The sequence below is a fragment of the Balaenoptera borealis genome (assembly GCF_965194805.1).
Source record: "Balaenoptera borealis genome assembly, chromosome: 19".
Taxonomy (NCBI): domain Eukaryota; kingdom Metazoa; phylum Chordata; class Mammalia; order Artiodactyla; family Balaenopteridae; genus Balaenoptera; species Balaenoptera borealis.
This window is the reverse complement of record NC_138878.1, coordinates 58183167-58207293: the sequence shown is the minus strand read 5'-3', so window position 1 is coordinate 58207293 and position 24127 is coordinate 58183167. Positions and strand designations below refer to the sequence as shown.

At 48.7% G+C, this 24127-nt stretch overlaps 1 protein-coding gene across 1 annotated transcript; it reads right to left on the bottom strand.

Annotated features, from left to right (window-relative positions):
- Window positions 1–496: 496 nt before the first annotated feature.
- On the bottom strand, window positions 497–24024 carry LOC309617414 (uncharacterized protein). Its single transcript, XM_082369693.1, has 9 exons — window positions 23135–24024; window positions 14136–14267; window positions 11861–12388; window positions 9098–9241; window positions 6744–6884; window positions 5171–5302; window positions 3851–4015; window positions 3447–3593; window positions 497–1300 (listed from the first exon to the last, which is right to left on the bottom strand). The coding sequence occupies exons 4-9, from the start codon at window positions 9153–9155 to the stop codon at window positions 1083–1085; spliced, it is 861 nt and encodes a 286-aa protein (XP_082225819.1). The 5' UTR covers window positions 9156–9241; window positions 11861–12388; window positions 14136–14267; window positions 23135–24024; the 3' UTR covers window positions 497–1082.
- Between the last annotated feature and the right edge of the window lie 103 nt (window positions 24025–24127).

The window sequence follows — 24127 nt, the reverse complement described above, 5'->3', positions numbered from 1 at the left end:
CTCTTCCCTGCACTGTTTTCTCCAGAGTACTCATTACTATCTGGAATGTCATATGAGAGGTTTATGATCTCCCCCACGAAAACATAACCTTCCTGAAAGCAGGGGATTTTGTTTACTCTGTATCCCTGGTGTCTAGAATTATGCTTGATGCATAGTATTGTGATCAATACATGCTTGTTAAATGAATGCTGAGTGAATTTTTCAGTTCTCCTCCTTGGACTTTCTATTACTTTCAGCTGCAAGCAAATGTTCCTGGCATTCTGCCTCCTGTGAGTTCCTCGATGTTACCTCTCTGCTCAGTCCTTTGGGTCCAGTGCTTGCTCTAAAATGACGCTCACTCCAGACGGAGCATTTGATCTTATGCCCACTCTGGCTCCCAGACATTGTCCTCTGCAGGTCCCCTCAGGTCCCAGAATCCCCAGAGGAGAGAGTAGATCACATCCCGGCCCCACTTGAGGCTGCAATGTCAGAAAAAGGAAACTCAAACGTTTCAGCTTTGTGCAAGGCGATTCATTCAGATTTGGTTGCAGCTGGGAGACTGAGCCCAGACAGAAGAGGGCCCATGGCGGGGGTGAAATGGGCTGCTCTAAAACACTGCAGGGGTGGGGGGGGAGGTGGTATTTGGTCCTCAAGCCCCAGGTTGACGGCCCAGGACTTTGCTAGACCCTGAAGAGGGAGAGAGTAAGAGGAGTTGTTGCCCAATGTTCCCGAGAAGAGATACAGCCCTAGTCTGAGGGAGTAGCCTGGTGATGGGGACCCCCTAGTTTGAGGAAGGATGCTTGGTCTTTGGGGCCCCCAATCTGAAGGAGAATGTGTAACCATGGTGGCTTCTCTTATCTGAGGAAGAAAAACAGCCTAGTCTGAGGGAGGAGGTACAGCCTTTGGGGTCCTGGCGTGAAGAAAGAGGACTAGCCTTGGGGAAGCGCTTAGCCTGAGGGGGGAGGCTCAACCCTGGTTTTCGACTTTCTCACCAGAAGCTTCCAGGCCCCTAGAAATGCCCTAGCAGAGGGGAGCCAGGGCGCCATCTAGCGGGACAAGCAGGCGGGCTCCGGGGAGGAGGTCGGGGGTCCGGGTGGGATGGCTCAGGAGCGGGCCGCGGTGCCCAGGGCGACCATCAGCACAGGCAGGGCGAGGCGGAGGCCAGGCGCTGCGCCCGAGTGGCACTCGGAGTCCAGGACGGCGCGTTGGGTAGTGCTGCAGACCGGCCAGCGGGCCAGCCGGTGGCCGGGGAGCGTCGGGAGCCCCTCGATCTGGCACAGGTCGCGGGTGCCGCAGCCGCGCACGCTGAGGTTCCGGCCGCCTGCGGAGACGCGGGTGAGGACGGGGACGTGAGGATGCGCGCTGGCCGGTGTCCCCCTGCACGCGCGCGCCTGGCACCCGCACGCCACCACTGGCACCAGCCCTGCGTCGCTGTCCCCAGATTCCGGGGGTTCCTCCAATCGAGCAGATTGCCCTGAAACTCCCTGCAGCCCCGCGGGGTCGCCTTCCTAAAAGACTTCGACACATGGAAAAGGGAACATGGGAGCCAGCCAACCTCGGAGGGAATGGCCGGCCCTCAAATCCATGTCCTTGGGGAAAACTCACCAGGAATGTTCTGATCCTTGATCTGGGGCTGGTCACGGCTGTCCCTTTCGTCATTCTTTATACCGTACACGTATGTTACAGGTGTTCTTTTACTTGTGTTCAATATTAATAAAAACTATGACACTTGGAGGTCACTCGGCTTCACACATCCCTCCAACCGGTTTCCCAACTATTTCCTATGCGTCCTCGGAGCCATCCATATACGATATAATATGATAGGATGTGATATATTTATATGTAAATGTAAATATACCAATGTAACCAGTTTATTGAGGACTTGATGGGAAATGCTAAAGTGAAATAGTGTTATTTTACCAACAGAAAAACACCTCACCACAACTGTTGGTTATTTTCAGGTCCTTATCTTTCAGCCATATGTGGAAATACTTATGGTCAAGTGATAAGACATCTGTGTGTACTCAAATTAATACGGGGCCAAGGTGGAGATGAAACACGATCGGCCATGAGTGGATAATTCTCGGAATTGGGTGAAGGGTACATGGGGTTTATTAAACTGTTCACTCTTTTATTTATCTTTGAATTTTTCCATAATACAAAAGTTAAAAAGAAATGTAAGCCTCCCAGCACCGTCTGTATTTGTCTCATCTTGACCTGGAGTATGCTGGAGTACGCTTCCTCAAAGAGCCATGTTCGTGAGTCATGGTCCCACACCCACTGTCATGCACACCTACCCACACATGTACACACACACATGCACTCACACACACACACACCTCAATCACAAACAGCTCCCATGATGGCCCAGAGACCAGAACGCAATCCACACCAACATGCCCAGCCTCCCGGCCCACTGTCATATCACCCCTCCCCCAGAAACACACACACACCCATTGTGCACACAAACACAAGTTCCCCAGCACATCCGTTCCCTGAACAGTGATTGACTGAAGGTCTGTCCAGTCCACATAAGCCTTATACACACATAACAATGATGACCACTGACACTGAAAGTCATCAGTTCCCAGACTCACATTCACATCCCCCAACACACACACACACACACATTTTAACATTCCTGAATAGAGCTGTCTTCCTGTCTTCCCATCGGTAACATCTTAGATTTGCTGAAATGCCATACATAGTCCTAACTATGTTCAAGAATTAAGCTGTCCAGTACAGTAGCCACTAGCTGTACGTGGCTCTTGAGCACTTGCCATGTGGCTGGTTTCAACTGGGATGGGCTGTGAGTGTAAAAGCCACACCAGATTTCAAAGACTTAGTAGGAAAAAAATGAATGTAAGATATCTCATTTATAAGGTCTTACATCATTTGCATGTTGAAATGATAACTGTTGGGTATATTGTGTTAAATAAAATATATTATTAAATTAATTTCACCTGTTACCTTTTACATAAGGCTAGTGGAAATTTTTAATTTACACATGTGAACAGTGTATTTCTTTTGGACAGCACTCACCTAGAAGCTTCATGGATTATCTTATTTAATTTTCACAGCAGTCTTGGGGATAAGAGACTATAATTATCCCCTTTCTCAGATGGGGAGATTGAGGTACACAGAAAGAAAGTCCCCTGCTCAAGGTCACCCAGCTCATAAGAGCTAGGATTTGAACCCAGGCAGCCTGGCCCCAGAGTCCTGCTTTATGCCCTCCACTCCATCACCTCTCTCATGAACTAATTTCATCCTCACAAAACCCTGTGAGGTGTTCTTCCAGCATCCCCATTTATCATAAGGGAAAACTGAGGCTCAAAGAGATGAAGTGGCTTGGGTCACACAGAGTCAATGATGGAGATGGACCCCCAAACCCAGGCATGCCTGTATCCAAAACCAGTGCACCCAGGCTCACTTGTGCACACGTGCACACACACATACACACACCTTACCTTCTTCAGACACCAGGTTCATCTGGACACACTCTGTCTCCCCACTGGGACACTGCATGTAGAAGAAGTGGTTGCAGGGCCCTGAGTCGACCCCAGGACATGTAGGACACAGGAACTTGCTCAAGGTGCCTGAGGCCGGCAGGGTGGCTATGTAGGGGAGAGTGACAGTCAGCTGGGAGGACTCTCAGGACCTCCCAGGGCCCTTCGTGCGCTCATAGGCTCTACTACAAGGGAATGACATTAATGGGCTTTCCCACTGAACTGGGGTCAGGGTGCCTTAGGGTAGCCTGGCTGGAGAATGGGTGTTGAGTGCACGCCCTCTTCAACGCAGGACAAATTCTCCTCCAAAGTTACCCCACCACCTCCTTGGCCACCCATCTGACTGCTTTCTGGTGGCAGCGTACCGAGAGGAGTGGGCTCTTGGCAGTTGCCTTGGCAACAGGTGGTGTTGACCCAGAAGCCAAAACCAATGCTGTAGGTCAAGGCAAAGACGGAGTTGTCAAATGTGCAGTCCTTGGAGGCCACACAGGAACCATTTCTCCAGGAAACAGAGTTACTTGCACCTAAGACTGGAAAGATATGGAGGGCAGGCTCATGAAGAGAAGCAATTACCAGGGAACTTTAGGGACTCCCTGCCCAGAATGTTGCAGTAGATGCCTTGCAACTGTATCTCCCATCCCACATGCTTTTTTGCAACATGACTTTACCACTCCCCCATCAAGAGGTGGAATCAATTTCTTCACCCCTTAAATCTGAACTGGCCTTGTGACTTGCTCTGATCAATAGACTGTGGCAGAAGTGACAGTGTGCCAGTTCTGGGCTTATCTCTTAAGAAGCCAGTGGTTTCCACTTTTCCCTGCTCAGAAGCCAGCCACCATACTGTAAGGCAGCTCAACTAGGCTACAGACTATGAGAGACCACATGGAGAGAAGCCTCGGAAGGTGAGAGGCTGTATTGAACATTGCAGCCTCAGTTGAGTTCCCAGCTGAGTGCAGACACACCCCTTGGACCTCAGCCTTCACCCCTGGAGCAGAAGAACAGCCCAGCTGAGCCTGGTCAACCCACTGAGTGGTGAGAAATAATAAATCATTGTTTTTGGTTTGGGTTTTGGTGTTTTTGGCCTTGCCGTGTGGCTTGTGGGCTCTTAATTCCCCAACCAGGGATTGAACCCAGGTCATGGCAGTGAACGCGCCGAGTCCTAACCACTGGACTGCCAGGGAATTCCCAGAATCATTGTTGTTTTAAGTCACAAAGTATTTTTTTTTATCATTGTAGTAAAAAATACATAATATAACATTTACTTTCTCAACCACTTTTAAGTGTACAGCTCAGTACTGTTAACAATATTCACATTGTGGTATGATAGATCTCTAGAAATTTTTCATTTTGCAAAGCTGAAACTACCACCATTCTGCTTTCTTTTTCCATGATTTTGGCTACTGTAGCTACCTCCTGTCAATGGAATTATACAGTATTTGTCCTCTGTGCCTGGTTAAGCCTCTACATCTTGAGCTGCTTGGTTACTCAGGAATAACTATGACAAACGTGACATCGGATTTTAAGCTCACATCCTCCACTGCAACCAGCTTCTGTCCTCCATGGCCAGGAAAGGGCTACCATGACCGGAGTCAAGGCAGCAAACACAGGAGGGCAAGGAGAGGTCTTGGGTGTCTCAGGTCCCATTTCTTCCTCTCCTGCCCAGTCCTGTCCGCAGGGGCACTCACCTGTGATGCCCGCTATCTGAAGGCAGTGGTTCCTATCTTCCGTGCAGGGGAGAGGGCTGCAATGGTGGAGGTCTGAGCAGGTGAAACAAATGGTGACCTTAGCCTTGGTATGGGTCGCAGGTACATGGGGACCTGGGGAGAGAGGAAGATGAACTGGCTGGAGGACAACGTGTGTGTGTGTGTGTGTGTGTGTGTGTGTGTGTGTGTGTGTGTGTGTGTGTGTACATTTCTGGGCACACAGCTATATGCCTGTGACTGTGCTGTGTGGATGCACTACTGCGATGATACAGTTTGTGTGTAGGAGCATGCAGATCTGTTTCTCTGTGTGCACATGTGGTCACGTGGTTGTGCGTGCGTACGTTGCACTCTGTGTGTTCTGGAATTGTCTGGGGAGGGCTGGGGATGTTTGTGTGTCTGCTTCCGTGGGCCCCTGTGTGTATAGGTATCTATGTGCATGTCTGTGTTTACGTGTATACATAGGAGGCTTGTTTGGGGGGGTCCGTGTTTCCAGCAAGCTTTGGAGTGCTTGGATATATATGTTGGTGCACAGATATGGATGTTAGTAAAGTGTTTCAGTATGTCTGTGTATATTTTGTACTTTTGTATGTTTGTGTGTTTGTACCTGTCTCTTTCCCTGTCCACGTGTCTGGATCTGACAACCGATGTGTCTCTGCACAGATATGTTATATGCCCGCAGGGACTGTATACACAAAAATTCCAAGTCCCACCTTCCAGTGGTTAGTAATCCTATTTTGCCCTTTTTCCCTTTCCACGTTGTAAATTTTAGCTCCCAAGTCTTCCTTTTTTTTTTTTCTTCATCGTGATCATTCATTTAAGCCTCTGCTTAGTTTTGAAAAGTAAACCGCCTAGCAGCTGGTAATCCGAGAAAGTGAAGGTGAGAAAGTTCCTGCTTTGCCTGCAGATTCAGCAAACAGATCCCCTTCACCACAGAACTGTCCTTGCTGTGCGGGTTTCTAACAAGAGCATCTTCTACATCCCCGGAGCTGAGGGGGATACTGCTCTATCTAGGTTTGAACATTTTCTTTGCTGGTCTGAAATGTCTGTAATTCTGGTCAGTTGTCTCACTTAAAAAGCTGTTGCCCTGGTAAATACTATCTCAATTAACATCTCTCTTTTCTGGAAGATGAAAATTATTGTCAATGTTCTTTGTTAAGCTGAAAGAAGACTATTGGCAAATCTGGCTTCTTTCACAAGCAAGGAAGTGAAGAAAAGGGAAAGACCGCCAGATTTCTTATCTAAATCGAGTTTAGATGTCTAATCTCGCTTACACAACAGGATGTTTGTGTTTTGAAGTACATGCTCTTCTGTAGGTGTGTTTTTTGGGTGCTGGGATGTAGATGTAGATGTCTGTGGAGGTGTGGATATATGCCAATGGGACTTTCTGCTTCCACGTGTCAGGTGGTATGAGTCTGTACGTGTGTGTAATTGCACTCCCTGGGAGCATGATGGTAGGGGGAGGGGATACCCTGGGAGCACATAGGATCGGGAAGGGCATTTGGGATCCAGAGAGGGCAGAAAGGGTAGGGTCTCAGGAAGTCAGGGTTCAAAGTACCTGGGTGGGTGGTAGGAGCCGCGTGGTTGCATTCAGGCTTGGTGGTGAGATGAAATCCAGACGCTTCCGGGCCCAGGGTGGTGTTCGCTTGCAGGTGGCAGACCTCTGGTGTAGCACAGCCCTTCAGGATTTGGGGGCCCCCTGCAGAAACAGGGGGAAGCTTGACGGGGAGACTCAGAGCTTGAGCCTTCCCACCTTGATGTCTGTCTTTCTCTGTCTGAAAGTTCCCAGCTCACCTGATTGTTCTGTATGATTCATTTTCAAATCTATTTGGTCATTTCTTACAACCGCTTGTTGCCTGCTCATTTGGAGGGTTCTAACTTTATTCCTTCATATATGTCACGTATAGCTGTGCTATGTTCTGTAGCTGCTAATTATAATAGCTGAGTTCCTTGTGGACCTCTATCTGTTGTTTGTTGCTCCTGCTGTCACTCATGGTGGCTTGTTTCCTTGTGCATTTCATGGGCTCTGGATTGTGAGCTCACATTTGGTTGATGTCAATCTGTGGGAGTCCTGGGGGCTTTTCCCTGGAGACAATTTGCCTTTGCTTATACTGAGAGCCAGGAGGTGCTACCAACTTGGGATCATTTCAGCCTCCTTCCAAGGTCCCTGGCTTATGTGGGGATTAAAGAGTCAGCTCCCCAACCATGCTGTGGACCCAAGACCTAGTCACTTAAAACAGGCTGTTATCAGCATTCGCTCTCAGGGCCACTGCGCCTTTCATTTTCACTCACTGATCTCTGATTTCTGCTCACATTTTAGTTTTATTTGGGGAGCCTTGGAAATTTCCCTAACTTCCCATAAGCCCCAGAAATCATGGAAAAACTTTTCTGACAGCATCTAGTTCATCTGTAAATGGTACCAAGGGGGATGGGTGGTGGGAGCAATCCATCCTGGAAGCAGGCTGTAAGAGGGTATATTGTCTGCAGAGCAGTTAAAACCAGTAATAAAACGAACTGAAAGTCAATCTGCTTTTTATTATCACCATATACCCGCATTTCTAAACACTGGTGGTGATAAAATACCTCTCTCCACTGGAGTGGACCACTCCCCCCATTCTTGTTCCTCCCACCTCCACCTTTCCAGCATGCCACTGTTTGTAGAAGAAAGACCCTTCAGAGAATCTAGTCTGCCAGGCTAGACTGCCAGGAGCAGAAGCCCAGGCCACTTCTCTCTTTCACTTTGCTGCCTTCATAGTTAGTCTATTCTCTGATCAGTTTGGTTCTATTCTAAGCCTTTTGTTCAAAAAGCCTCTGCTCCAACCATTTGCAAGCAATAGCGATGATTTAAAAATACATCTGCAAATTCTTTAAGACCAAAAGGCTGGGGGGGACCCGGGCAGGAGGAACAGCACACACGCCGGGGAAGGCCAGAGCAGCTGCCCTCATGGAGCACAGTGGGGTCAACAGGGCCTGACCCTCCGGCCACCCTGAAAAGTGGGAGCCTTACTGTATTTTTGGGGTTACAGTGAGAATGAAGTGAGATATGAGGCTCATACCTTCCATTCACTGACGGAGCACCCACACAGTGCCAGGTGGCTACAAGTCAAGACAGAGTCACCTGCTTTCCAGTGGGAGAAATGAGCATTGGAACAGAGACCAGTGATAGAATGACGGCAGGGGCTACAGAAGGCTGGGGGTCTATACCTCCTCTCCATGAAATCAAATGGACTTTTGTGACCATTTCAACCAATAAAGCACGGCAGAAGGGACAAGGTGTGATTTCCAAGGCTAGGTCATAAAAGACCATGTAGCTGCCACCTTGTTTGTTGGAATACTTGCTCTCGAATTCTTCAGCTGCCATGTAAAGGTGGTGGCAGCCATGATGTGAGGAAGCCCAATTTGACCAACGAGGAGAAATCACACAGAGAAGCTTGGAGATTACATGGAGAGAGAAGGGGGCCAACTAGCCCAAGCTGCTGCCTTGTTTCTGCATTATTCAGTGTATTGGAGTCTCCGCCACCATACAAAAAGCCCCAAGGCAGCCATGCTGTGAGGAAGCCCAATCTAACCAATGTGGAGAGAACACATGGAAAAGCCTGGATTCTACATGTATGAGATGCTCATCAAGCCCCTATTTGCCCTCAGCCCTGCAGTTCTAGCTCCAGCAACCCTCTGACTGTATCTATATGAGAGACCCAGAACTGTCCAGCTGAACTTTTCCTGAATTCCCAACCTAGAGAAACTGTAAGAGTTAGTAAAATGATTGTTGTCGTTTTAAGCCACTACGGGTGAAAGTGATTTGTTAAGTAGCAATAGATAACCAGAACACACATGCAAATAAACCTCAACACTGATCTGTGCAGGTGGGAGGGAGGCCAGCCATGCGACTGACCTCCTGAAGGGAACCCTTACCTCCACGCCATGTCCCACTGAGAGTGAAACACACAGTCTGGTTCCCGGTGCAGTTCATGACCGAAAGGGAGTCACATGGGGCCGACTTATTCCCAGAACAGTAGGAACACTTCACCCCGTTGGGCTGAGCTTCGGGTCTTGCTTCTGGTGGGAGCGGTTGTGGTGAGGATAGGATGGGGCTGAGGGAGACCCCCTCTCAGCCCTCCTTTCCCCCTCCAGCCCTCTGTTCTTGCTGTTTCCACTCACAACAACCCAGAGCAGGACTTCCCTGGTGGCGCAGTGGTTCAGAATCTGCCTGCCAATGCACGGCACATGGGTTTGATCCCTGGTCCAGGAAGATCCCACATGCCGCGGAGCAACTAAGCCCATGCGCCACAACTACTGAGCCTACAAGCCGCAACTGCAGAAGCCTGCGCACCTAGAGCCCGTGCTCCGCAACAAGGGAAACCACCGCAATGAGAAGCCCGCGCACCACAACAAAGAGTAGCCCCCACTCACCACAACTAGAGAAAGCCCGCGCACAGCTATGAAGACCCAATGCAGCCAAAAATTAAAAAAAACAAAAACAAAAAAACCCAAAGCATTTTCCTCCAAAGTGGCACCAGCCTGGTCTCAGACACCCTTCTGGCCCTTGAAGATTTATTCCGAGGAGCAGCGAACAGAACCAAAGGTGGAGCTGGCCCCACTCTGTTCATTTGTCCTACACAAACCTTCAGGCTGAATCCCAAGGCTTCTTTCATTCATTCCACAAACATTTCTTGAGCACCTACTGTGTGCCAGGCCCTGTTTTCAAGACACAGCACTGACCACACAGACAGAAGCCCTCCCTCAAAGACCCCAAATTCCAAATGTGACGAAAAGGTGATCCTGTTATTTTAGGTTTTAAGATATTGTGGTGTTCTACAAAAGAGCGGTACTCCACCATCTGATTAGTTTTCAGAGTTTTCTTAGAGATCTGAAACATTTAAGAGGAAGCCACTTAAGCATGTTTTTCCTGAGTCAAAACTAAGCCACATATTGTTTTTGCTTTTTTTTTTTTAATTTATTTATTTATTTTTGGCTGTGTTGGGTCTTCGTTTCTGTGCGAGGGCTTTCTCTAGTTGCGGTGAGCGGGGGCCACTCTTCTTCGCGGTGCGCGGGCCTCTCACTATCGCGGCCTCTCTTGCGGAGCACAGGCTCCAGACGCGCAGGCTCAGTAGTTGTGGCTCACGGGCCCAGTTGCTCCGCGGCATGTGGGATCTTCCCAGACCAGGGCTCGAACCCGTGTCCCCTGTATTGGCAGGCGGACTCTCAACCACTGCACCACCAGGGAAGCCCACCACGTATCGTTTTAACATGGGTTTATACTGAAACATTGGCAGATATAGAAAAGTAGAGAACTGTGCTGATTGATACGTGGCTGCTGTCTACACACGGCCATTAAGTAGTTAAACTGTGGCTGGTTCCCTTTGGGAGGCGTCGTGAGTATAAACACACTCTAGATTTCGGAGGCTTAGTTTGGGAAAAGAAAGTAAAAAATCTCATTAATTATCTCCATGTTGAAGTAATAGTTTAGATATGGTACCTTAAATAAGGTCGATTCTTAAATTAATTTCACCTGTTTCTTTGTGCTTTTGAATGTGGCTACTAGAAAGACTTTCATTCCCTAATGTGGCTCACATTGTATTTCTACAGACAGCACTGCTATGAGCATCTACCAAGAGACAATTACTCCAGTACACCTGAAACTAACACAATATTGTAAATCAACTATAGTCCAATATAAAATAAAGATTTTTAGGGAATTCTCTGGCAGTCCAGTGGTTAGGACTCCACACTCTCACTGCCCAGGGCCTGGGTTCAATCCCTGGTCAGGGAACTAAGATCCCACAAGCCGTGTGGTGTGGCAAAAATAAATAAAATAAAATAAAATAAAAAATTTTAAAAGAACCAAAAAAAAATGGTCAGTAGAAGAATCTGAAAAAGAATGCATATATGTATATGTTTATTTTAAAATAAAAAAAAAATTTAATAATAAAAAAAGACAATTACTCTAAGTATTCCGAGGTAGTCCCTTCAACCTTTCTTTACACATAGGAGTTTTGTTTGATGCAGTTGTACTCATAATTGGCATTTTATATGCTGAATAGCATGCCCACCTCTCAGCTTGGACTTGGCTATTTTATTTGGTTGACGTGCACAGTTTAGGAGGAGGGAAATCCCGGGTGTCTGGAAGGATGGCTAGTAGTCCTGAATGTGGAGCTGTCTCAAGTCTCCCCACTGCTATACCTGCCAAATACAAAATTCCTTCTCTGGAAAAAATAACCAGGCAACCAAAAGTGATCTTTATCACCACTCAGAGACAGGTCTGGAGTGAGCCAGCGAGGAGATGCTCATCGTCAAGGTCGAGCAAGTGCAAAGTCAGCACCTGAAAATGAGCACCTCCCCTTACCCTACACCAGAGCCCATCACCACCCATGACATTTCTTGTTCTGCTTGACTATCCTTCGGGGCAGCCCCTCTCCTAAGGAGAAATAAGAGTCTGGGGCTTCTCTCCAGCCCCACCGCCAATAACTGGATAAGCACAGCTACAATTCATAGAGTGCCTACTATATGCCAGCCCTGCGCTGGATGCACCCCCTGCCAAAGTTATTTCACACCCATTTTCCAGATGAGAAAACTGAGGTTCTTCCTGTCTCAGGCAGCCAGGCAGAGCCGGAAACCAAGGCCAAGTTCCCATGACACCCCACCCGGGTGTGTGACCCCCAGGTCGCGCTGACCAACCTTGTCGGATAAACCTGCTACAGCTGTTTTCACAACAGGCTGTTCTGATCCAGAGACTCAAGTCGGGGCCGTAGGTCAGGGAGTAGACATCTCTTCGGCATTCCCCAGGGGCCACGCAGGACCCATTCTTGACGAGAGTCCCATTTGCTGGCGACAGAAGTTGAGGAGGGGAAGTTAGAGACCACCCCCAAGCCCTCCCAGACCTCTGCTCCTCTGCAGCAATGCCCAGAGGTCAATCTGGGGCCTCAGCTGGTGTTGAGAGCACCCCATCCCCCAACCCCCCGCGGCAGTGAGCTGAGCTACCAGGCAAAGTTTGGAACCTTCAGTCCCAGGGCGGCAGGTCCAGGCCTCTCCCCTCTGACCCCTGCCCACCCACTTTGGGTACTTTGTCCATCCTCCCTGCCCACCCCCTGGCCGATCCCCCACCCAGCTGCAACTGGCTAAACAAGCAGGAGTCCTGGGCTGGAGGACAGATGATCTCTGTGCAGTTTCCTAGCAGAGGGCAGACTGGACACATCTTGGAGGTCCCTGTGGAGAGAGAGGGGTGATCAGAACTTGTGATTTGAGGAGAAAAGGAAAACAAACAAACACACTCTCACGCACAATTCAAGAATAGAACTAAAGGGGAATTCCCTCGCAGTCCAGTGGTTAGGATTCGGCGCATTCACTGCCAAGGGCCTGGGTTCAATCCCTGGCTGGGGAACTAAGATCCCACAAGCTGCTTGGCACGGCCAAAAAAGGATAATAATAAAAGTAAAAATACAGAATAGAACTAAGGGCTGGGGGTGGGAGGACTGTTGGGAGAAGATCAAGGAACATTTTCCTGGTGGTGAGTAAATGGCATTCCAGGTGGGCAAAACAGTGTGGGCAAAGTTTGGGGGCTGGAATCAGCACCTCCAAGCTGGGGCTGAGGATAATCTCCGTGTAATCTATCAGTTCTCACCGTGGAACTCTTTTTCGCAACGTTTCCCCCCTCCAAGTCCAGAACTGAACAGATAAGAGTGTCATTTCCCTTCATCATTTCTCTTTATCAGCTGGGCTGAGGACGATGTCTAGTGAGTCTTCATCTTAACCCCCAAGAGGTCCCTGAGGCTCTTCCAAGAAACCTCAAGGCTCTAAGACACACAGTCTGAGAAGGTCTGACCTTGACTCATACCTTCCTCTTACAGATGAGGACTTAGAGTCCCACCCACAATTACGCACGCAGCGAGGTCCTGGCTAGGTTTTGACCACTTAATTCCCAGCCAAAGCGGGTAGAATTAGAACCAGTGGGGAGATAGGCAGATGAGGTAAAGGAGTAATAATAAGTTATGAATAATAACTCACCTTCAGGCAGGGCCACTTATGACCTGATACTGTTCTAAGCTCATAAAAAGCTCCTCATACAAACCAAAAAAAATTTTAAGTTGAGGATTATGTTTTATTTCGGGCATGCCTGAGGACTTAAGCCTGGGATACCCCCTCTCAGATAGTTCTGAGGGACTGTTCCAAAAAGGTAGGGGAGGAGCCAGGGTATATAGGAGTTTCTGCAAAGACAAACAAAAAACCCCACAGGTAGTCGAACATCAAAAGACTACTGCTAATTAAAGAAAACCCAGGGACTTCCCTGGTGGCGCAGTGCTTAAGAATCCGCCTGCCAATGCAGGAGACACGGGTTCGGGCCCTGGTCTGGGAAGATCCCACATGCCGCGGAGCAACTAAGCCCGTGCACCACAACTACTGAACCGCCCTCTAGAGCCCGCAAGCCACAATTACTGAGCCCACGTGCCACAACTACTGAAGCCCACGCGCCTAGAGCCCGTGCTCCGCAAAGAAGAGTAGCCCCAGCTTGCCGCAACTGGAGAAAGCCTGCGCGCAGCAACGAAGACCCAACGCAGCCAAAAATAAATAAATAAATAAATTTATTAAAAACCCCCCAAACCCAGACATCTCAAGTTAATGAATTTAACGCTTTTCTATCTCTTCAAACATTAATTCAGTGAATGCCCCCAAGAGCCCCCTGAGGCAGAGTCATTATCACCCTCATTTCACAGATGGGGAAACAGGCACAGAGAGGTTAAGTGGCTTGCTCAAGATCACACAGCTAAGAAGTGGCAGAGCCAGGATTTGAACCCAGGCAGCCTGGCTCCAGAACTATGCTCTCAAACACTCCCTCGAGCTGCTTCCGTTGGACAAAAAGCCAAGATACAAGAAGCTGGCACTCAGACTCCCACCACCCATGTGGCCTTGGGGCCCACCCTCTCCCTCTCTGAGGGACCACACACAATGCGCCTACCTTCTGAGGCTGCCAGCGCTCCTAGGAGTGCCAGAGGAGAGAGGAGCCAGAGCATGATCCAGGCCAGAGAGGAGGAAGCGGAACCCAGGTGCCCTGCCCTTTTATTCAAGGGCATTGGCTAGGGTGGCAGCCCTGGAAGAGGGAGAGCAAAATAGGCTGCGGAGATAGCGGCCCCACCTGCCATCCTGGCCACTGGGAGTTGGGGAAAGGGCTTAGGGAATGCGGCGGAGATGGGGAAACTGATTCCTGAGGGGCATGTAGGACAAGCTGGAGGCTACTCAGCGAAGCCAAAGAAGAACGATGGGCATGTTGTTATTATTATTATTATTATTATTATTATTATTATTACTAATAGGTTTGCTGGTCATTCCATAGAGATGTTAACTCACTAGCTCCTTACAATAATCCTACAAGCTATCGCCATTAACCCCAGGAGGCATAGTCAAAATATTTGACCATCAGTCAGTATAGGCCAGGCTATGCAGCAGTAACAATTCGGCCCCATTACTAGAGCAATGTCCTGGTGCCCTCCACTGACCTGGTGTTTCCCTTTTAGTTAGTAGAACCTGGGGATGTCTGGGAGGACCCAGACATGCCATAGGTTGGGGGGCAACCAGGGTCTTGGGGGAGCAGATTTTTACCAACCAAATCTGGAGGTATCTCAATATTTTTACAACTGGTACAGTTGAAATCAGCCCTGAGTTTCCCCATCTAACAGAGAAGGAAACTAAGGCTCAGAGCAGTCCAGGGCCTTGTCCAAGGCCACAAAGTGAGGACATTGGCACAACCAGGGTTTGAACGCAGGCCCCACTGAATTGACCACTGGGTTTCTCCAAGAGGGGAGAGGGAAGACAGCTCCCTTTCTCTGGATGAGGCCTGCACTGCTCTCTTGCCCCGCCTCTGCTGGGCAGCTTTGATTTGCACATCTGTTCAATGGGAATAAGGTCCATCTCAACCACCCACGAAGGGCCTTCCAGCCCCGATGCTTGGAATGTCTCTTCACGAGCTTTGAGTCCCCACCGGCCTCTCCTTTGCGGAGTAACCCTGGGGCTATCCCTTCCCTTGTTTGGGGCCTTGTGTTGAACCCTGAGATCCTTTTCTTTCTAGTCTGGATTTTAAAAAAAAATTTTTGGCTGCGTTGGGTCTTCGTTGCTGCACGCCGGCTTTCTCTAGTTGCGGCGAGTAGGGGCTACTCTTCGTTGTGGTGCGCGAGCTTCTCGTTGCAGTGGCTTCTCTTGTTGCAGAGCAGGGGCTCTAGGTGCACCGGCTTCAGTAGTTGCAGCACGTGGGCTCAGTAGTTGTGGCGCGTGGGCTTAGTTGCTCCACGGCACGTGGGATCTTCCCGGACCAGGGCTCGAACCCGTGTCTCCTGCATTGGCAGGGGGATTCTTAACCACTGCACCACCAGGGACGTCCTAAGCCCTATGATTTTAAATCAGAATTGTTAATCCTCAATGGACAGTTCCATTCTTCTGCAAACTCAGGCTCTGACCTCGGAGGTTAGGTCAGGGATCCCTGCCCCACCCGCAGGATCCATATTAGATCTTAGGAGACCACAGCTTGGCTGGCACTTCCCAGGAAGGAAACAAGTGAGGTCATCAGGCCTCCACCAGTCCCTACGCAGATAAGATGAGTGATATGTCACTGCCCTGGTGACATTAAACTGGCATCAAGCCAGGGCCTTCAGTAAGCACTCCATAAACGTTGGCTGCTTTACTGTTAAGGCGATTTATACTAATGATGTTCAGGCTTCAAGGGAACCACACACCCGTGCAGAGGGGGATGAGCACTGCGGAATCAGAAGGCCTGGATTCAAGTTCCAGTTCTGTTGCTTCAAGCTGGGTGGTCTTGGACATTTCACCCCCCTGAGTCTCAGTTTCCTCATTTGTCAAACAGGGCAAATAGGAAGACCTACATCACAGGGCTGCTGTGAGGATAAAATGAACTGATGCATCGGAGAAGAGCACTGAGAACAACAGATGCTCTAATCATCATCATCACCTTATCATCATCTCATCGTCATCACCTCATCATAATCATCATCACCATCATCATCATCACCATCATCATCACCATCATCATCATCATCATCATCACCATCATCATCATCATCATCATCACCATCATCATCATCACCACCATCACCATCATCATCATCATCATCATCATCATCATCATCACCATCATCATCATCATCACCATCATCATCATCATCACCATCATCATCATCATCATCATCATCACCATCATCATCATCATTTAGCTGCGGGCATGGCAAGGCTGGGGTTGGCCTACCCCCTTGGCTGAGACAAGAGAGCCCAACTGAGAGAAACGACCAATCCAAGGTCACTCCGCAGGACTGTCAGACTTCCCAGACTCTGGGGAAGGGCCCTCAATCAGGGAGTACAGTCAAGGAGCTCTCTCTGCAAGGTGCCAGTCCTAAGGGAGAAAGACAGGAGCCAGGAGGTGGCTCTTCCTGACAGAGTGCTGTAGCAGGGACAAGTTTGGGGAGGAAGCCCACCTCCTTCCCAGGTAGATCTTGAGCCCCTTGGTTCAGGAGCAGTGGGAAGAAGGGAGAACAGTCCCCAGGGAGTCTGGAGTCCAGGAGGAGAGAGCGGCTCCTGGTGCTTCATGACTAGCAGCCAGTCTCCTCAAAGGTTAGCTGATAACTCAGGCTGGGTAAACAGGCCATGAGCTGCACACACACGAGACTTTCCGGGTAAAGAGTGTGAAGGGCAGGGAGGCAGGGGTGGACGTTTCCCTGTCCTTAATTTGAAACCTGGAGGTGAGGGGACATCAGAGCAGTTCGCTAATGCGTGTCCAAGCAAATATGGGCATATGCACACCCCCCTTTTATGTACAAACAACAGGATATGATACACACTGTTCTGCCCCTAGATTTTTCCACCTGACAATCATGTAACCTGAATTACATAGTTTCCCCTTTCTTTTTTCCATTGGTTAAGTGTACCTCTTGTACAGTTTGGTATGTTCCCATCACTCGGTATTACAAACGATGCTGCTGTGAAAGAAGAACATAGGTACTGAGTTCCCAGAAGCGGTTAAGCGGTTTTGCAACATCAGAAAAGTTTGCTACATTTGTAATTTTGAGAGCAATTGCAAAATGACCGTCCATGGAGTTGTACCAATTTACACTCCCACCAGCAGTGGGCGAGTGTCCGTTTCCCCACAGACTGGCCAACTCTGTGTATCATCCAACTGTTTTATTTTTGCCAATTCGTAGGTGAAGGGGTGTGGTAGGATGCTGGTGGCCATCAATTCTGTGCGGTTCCCTCCATCAAGAGGCGGTCCTTGCTCCCCTGGCGGTCCAGTGGTTACGACTCCATGCTTCCACTGCAGAGGGCGCGAGTTCGATCCCTGGTTGGGGAACTAAGATCCCGCATACCACGCAGGGCAGTGTGGCCAAAAATAATAAAAAGAGAGAGAGAGAGACAGAGAGAGAGATGGAGTCTATTTCCCTCTCCTCAACTCTGAGCCAGTCCTGGAACTTGCTTTGGCCATAGAATGTGGCAGAATTAACATTGCATGAGTTCTGAGCCTCTGCCTAAGGGGAACTTGCTGCTTCTGTCATCACCTTGTTGCTGCTGAGAACCCTTTTGCCACTGTGCCAACCAGCTTGCCTCCTGTAGGATGGCAGAGGCTCTGGGCATCCCAGCTATTCCAGTTGACAACCAACCTACAAGTGTAGCCATCCAAGATCAACCAGGCCCGGCTGAGCCAGCCTAGACCAAGATGGGCCCAGCCAAGCCACAGAATCTCAAGGCATAATGTTTGTTGTTTCAAGCCACTCAAATTTGGGGTGGTGTAATCTAGCAAAAGCCAGCTGATGCAAATGGTATTTCAGTGTCATTTTTACAAGAGTCATTGTGTTTCTTCTTCCATCCTTTCCTAATTTTTCTATTGATTCATAGGAGCTGTATCAGTGTCCTGTGGCTGCCACAGCAAAGTACCACAAACTGGGTGGCCTGAAACAACAGAAATGTATTGCCTCGCAATCTGGAGGCTGGAAGTCCAAAATTCAGGTGTTGGCAGGACTGTGCTGTCTCTGAAACCCGTCAGGGGATCCTTTCTTGCCTCTTGGCGCCTTCTTGTGATTTGCTAGCAGTCTTTGGCTGGCAACTCATAACTCCAATCTCTGCTTTTAGCATCACATGGCCTTCTCCCTGTGTCTCTGTCTTCACATGACCATCTTCTTATAAAGACACCAGTCACATTGGATTAGGGGAACACCCTACTCCACTGTGACCTCAGCTTAACTAATTACATCAGCAACAACCCTGTTTCCAAATAAGGTCACATTCTGAGTACGGTGAGTTAGGACTTCAACATATCCTTTTCTCTTTCTTTCCTTTTTTTTGAAGGTGGGGCACACCCTTCCATCCCTGATAGGAGATTTTTATCTATTAGCAACATTAGCCCTTGGATTGCAATGGTTATTTCTGCTATTGCAGCTAAGTGGGGAAACTTGAGCTGCTAAGTGCTAGAGGCAGGAAAACCTTTCTTTGCACAAACTCAACACATTTTTTTCCTCTGGCTCCCCTATTCTCCCCAGGTCACCCCAGCATCATGAAACCAGAGGGAGGCATGGCAAAGAGGACTGACTGGTGGAGGACGGGATGGAAAAAGGCTGGGGGCTTCCAGCTCCCGGTTCTTGTCCCCCGAAGGCAGAGACACTCAGCATGGTAGTTATGAGATCAGGCGGTAGAGACAGACGGCTTGGGTCCAAACCTGACTCTGTACTTACAAGTCATCACAGGCAAATGATTTAACCTCTTGTATTCATTTGCTATTGTTGCTGTAATAAATTACCACCGACTTAGTGCCTTAAAGCAACAGAAATATATTCTCTTACAGCACTGGAGGTTGGAAATCTGAAATGAGTCTTTTTTTAAAATATAAATTTTTATATTTTTTATTTATTTTTATTTTTGGCTGCCTTGGGCCCTCGCTGCGCGCAGACTTTCTCTAGTTGCGGAGAGCGCGGTCTTCTCTTCATTGCGGTGCGTGGGCTTCTCATTGCGGTTGCTTGTCTTTTTGCGAAGCACGGGCTCTAGGCACGCAGGCTTCGGTAGTTGTGGCTCACAGGCTCCAGAGCGCAGGCTCAGTAGTTGTGGCGCACGGGCTTAGTTGCTCCATGGCATGTGGGATCTTCCCGGACCGGGGCTCAAACCTGTGTCCCCTACATGGCAGGCGGATTCTTAACCACTGTACCACCAGGGAAGTCCGAGTCTTTTTTTTTTTTTAAGTCTTTTATTGAATTTGTTACACTATTGCTTCTGTTTTATGTTTTGGGTTTTTGGCCACGAGGCATGTGGAATGTAGAATTGTAGCTCCCTCACCAGGGAGGGAACCTGCACCCTCCACACTGGAAGGCGAAGTCTTAACCACTGGACTGCCAGGGAAGTCCCCGAAATGAGTCTTAAGGGGTCCAAACCAAGGGGTTAGCAGGGCAGCGCTCCCTCCAGAGACCGGAGACCGTAGCGGTGCAGTGATCGCCCTGCCTTTTTTCAGTAGCTCGAGCTGCACATCCTGCATTCCTTGGTTCGTGGCCCCTCCCTCCATCTCCAAAGCCAGCAGCAAAACATCTTCTTTCTCTGACCCTGCTTTCCTCCACTCTGTCTATAGTCACAGGTCCACCTACCTCCCTCTGTAAGGACACTTGTGGTTACAGGTAGAGCTCACTCACACCATCAGGATAATGAATGTCCCCATCTTAAGCTCCTTGACTTAATCACATCTGCAAAGACCCTTTTTCTCACATGAGGTAACATTCACAGGTTGCAGGGCTTAGGACCTGGATATCTTGGGAGGCCACGGCTCAGCCTACCACACCCCTGTGAACCCCAGTTTCCTCAACTGTAAAACAGGCCACTGTGAGGAGTCACCGAGTTATATAGAGAAAGCACTCAGACCAGTGTCTTGCATAGCACTGGCGTCCGGTCAAACTGAGACAGAGAGAGCCTCACTTACAGTCTCCCCTTTGGGCCTCAGTTTCTCTGTCTGGAAAATGATGGGTGCGGACCTCAGGGGTCTCCCAGCTCTGCCGCTCCTGAAGGTGAGTCCTCTTCTGTCCCTTGTTTTTGCAGAGGGAAAGCCAAGGCCCTGGGAGGAGATGTCCCCCAGGTAGTAGGCGGCCAGGCCAGGCTGGGAAAGCCCATGGGTGTTACCTGGCAGGCCTCCTGGAGTTGGGGAGGTAACAGCTGAAGCCCCAGCCGCACTCTCAGCCCAGGCCAGAGGGGGTCACTTCCTCAGGCAGGTGGCAAGAGGCTGAGGGGGTCTTGGATGTGCGCGCACGTGCGCGCGCACGCACACACACACACACACACACACACACACACACAGTATCTGTCAGTCTGTCTCTACTTTTCTCTCATTGAAGGCAATTGGAGGTTGTTCTCACTAACTCCGTCTGTCAGTCTCTCTCTGTCCCTCTGTTTCTTGCTTGGCTCTCAACTGCTGTTTTCTTTTTTCCTTATTTTTATTAATGAAAGAAATTAATTTTGATAAAATGCATGTAACATAAAATTTACTATTTTAATCACTTTACGTGTACAGTTCAGTAGTGTTAAGTACATTCACATTGTTGTGCAACCAATCTTCAGAACCTTTTCATCTTTTTTCAAAAATTTTTATTTTATAGTTGATTTACAATGTTGTATTAGTTTCAGGTGTACAGCAAAGTGATTCAGTTATACATATACATATGTCTATTCTTTTTCAAATTCTTTTCCCATTTAGGTTATTACAGAATATTGAGCAGAGTTCCCTGTGCTATACAGTAGGTCCTTGTTGGTTATCTACTTTTTTTTTTTTTTTTTCTTTTGGCCGCACAGCCTGCGGGATCTTAGTTCCCCCACCAGGGATTGAACCTGTGCCCCCTGCAGTGGAAGCGCAGAGTCTTAGCCACTGGACTGCCAGGGAAGTCCCTGGTTAGTGTGTATATGTCAAGTCTCTGTCTCTCTCCCTCTCTGATTTCCCCTCAGTCTGTCTTTGTCCTCTGGCTCTATCTCTCTCACTCTCTCTCCTTACCTGTCTGTTTCTTTCTCTGTCTCTGTCTCTCTCGATCTCTCTCCCTCTCTGTCTCTGCACGAGATTCTCCTTTCCTCAGCCCTGGGAAGCCCCCGAAACCCATGGGCCTCGCCCAGGACCCAGCAGGCAGGTAGGAGCTGGGTGAGGCCCAGGTGAGTCACGAGGAGGAAGGAACTGACATTCCTGCCGCTTTTCTGGGATTGTGCACGGCCCAGCCCCCTGCCTGCCCCTTCCTGTAATACGTCACTGGACCTCACAGTGTGTGTCACTTGAGAGAGAGAGAGAGAACAAGTCAGAGACAGAGACAGAGAGACACAAAGAGACAGAGAGAAAGAAACAAAGACAGGCATTGAGAGAGACAAACAACAGAGACAGAGAGACAGAAAAAAGATACAGAGACACAGAGATAGAGGACAGAGAGTCAGAGAGATAGGATGGAGAGAGACAGAGAGAGGCAAAGAAAAGGAGCAAGACAGAGAGATAGAAAAACACAGAGAAACAGAAAGGGAGAGACAGATGGACAGATTTCAGGAGACCAGAGCAGTCTGAGGTTGGGATGGGAGGGTTCCAAGTTATTTCTCTCATTCTTCAAATAAAAGAGAAAATCGTGGGCCTTCCCTGGTGGCACAGTGGTTAAGAATCCGCCTGGCAATGCAGGAGACACGGGTTCGAGCCCTGGTCCGGGAAGATCCCACATGCCACGGAGCAACTAAGCCCCTGCGCCACAGCTACTGAGCCTGCACTCTAGAGCCCACGAGCCACAACTACTGAGCCGGTGTGCCACAACTACTGAAGCCCGCGTGCCTAGAGCCTGTGCTCCACAACAAGAGAAGCCACCACAATGAGAAGCCTGCGCACCGCAACAAAGAGTAGCCCCCGCTCGCCGCAACTAGAGAAAGCCCATGCGCAGCAACAAAGACCCAATGCAGCCAAAAATAAATAAATAAATAAATAAATTTATTAAAAAAAAAAAAAAAAAAACAGAAAATCGTGGTCCGGAGCAGTGAGGTCATCCGGCCAAGAAGTGGTAGTGCCGGACCACACAGCTCCATGTGATCCCAAACTTGAACCTTCCTTTCACTGAGAGATGCCTCCACCCACCCCAGATCCATTTCACAGCTGGGAAAAGCAAAGATTTGTGGTGTGAAGCCATCTGCCCAGGGTCCCCCAGGAGCAAGTAGGTGAGCTGGGTCTCAAGCCTACTTGGACCAACACCCCGACTTTCTATCTCCCCACGTCATATGCGTTAATATCTCATTCAGTCTTCACGCCAGTCCCAAGAGGGACCCCATTTTCCACATGAGGAAACTGAAACTTGGCAAGGAGAGTATCAGTTGACCCAGGGTGACCTAGCTAGGGAGCTGTCCTGTCCTGCTGTCATCAGCAGGACAACAGCTATCCTAAGACTCATTGCAGCTCTACCTCCATCCCTATCCCCCAGAGAGGAAACACAGGGCCAGAGTCTAGAGTCAGGCCCAACAGCAATAACAATGGCAGTGATGATTTTTATTGAGCACTTGCTATGTGCCAGGCACTGTGCAAGTGCTTTGGGTGTACACTTTTCTGTCGCTAGCCCACAAGCCCTGGGAGGGAGGCGCTTAGCTTTACTTTCCAGATAGAGGACTTGAGGCACAGAGAAGTTAAGTAACCTGCCCAAGGCAGCACAGCTATTGAATAGCTGAAATTTGAACCCTCACAGTCTGGTGTCAGCCCCCACACTCTTAACCTCTTAGAAAAGAGAGTTTCTTTGGGATTTTTCTTACCTTATCTTAAAATGATTACCTTAAGGTTTTGATGCATTAGTAAGAATAACAATAGTATAATCATTATTGCTGTGGTAGAGGTAGCTACTGCTTACTCATAGCCTACTACTGTTCCTGTCACACTGGCCCCTCTGCTGTTCCTAGATCTCATCAGATCTGCTCCCACCTCAGGGTCTTTGTACTCACAGTTTCCTCTCCCTGGAATTCTTCCTGGACCATCTGCCTGGACTTCTTCCCTCACTACCTTCAGCCTCTCTTCAAATATCACCTCCTCAGGAAAGCCCTCCTGGATTACCTGGCCTAAAACCAACCTTGCCTCACTTGTACCCTTGCACCTCTTCAACCTGGTTTGTTTTTCTGCACTTTACTTATCACAGCCTGACAGCAATAGATTAGATAACATATATTTACTCCCTATTGTCACAAGGGCAGGGACTTTCCTGCTGTGTCCCCAGCTTCTGGACCAGTGCCTGGCACAAAGTAGTTCCTCAGTAAATGTTGACAGAGATTGTTGAGTCCTCCGTGTGGGCCAGTGACTGTTTCAGGCATTTAATTCAACTGCATTAAATTGCTCTGACTGGGAGGGAGAGACTATTTTACCTTTGGCACTTTATTTTCCTTTTAAAAAACTTATTATGAACCTTTACAAACACAGAGGAGACAGAATGGCATATAAGTTACCTCGATACAATTGATACAGCTATTTTGTCTTTCTTTTTTCCTAAAATATTTCAAGGTAAATGCAGACATCGATGACATTCAACCTCTAAATATTTCATTGAGCATCTGTAAAATATAAGAAAAAGTTTTCCACATAACCACAAAACCATGGTCATAACAGCAATATCTACTTTTTGGCTGAAGTGTTTTAAGGTAAATGGAGACATTGTATTATTTCATCCCCAAATATTTCAGCGTGCAGCTCTAAATGATAAAGACATTTTCCCATATAACCACACTACCGTTATCCTTCCTAACAAAACTAAGGAAAGACCTATATTATCTAATAATCAGCCACAAATTTCCCGTCGTGACAAGTTTTAATCCGAGCGGTGAGGGCCCTTGCCCATGGTCCCATGGCAGGAAGAGAGAGAAGTGGAATTTGCACCCAGGCAGCCTGGAGACAGCTGTGACTACGGCCAGCGTTGAGTCAGAGCAGAGCCAGCCCCCCTACCCCTC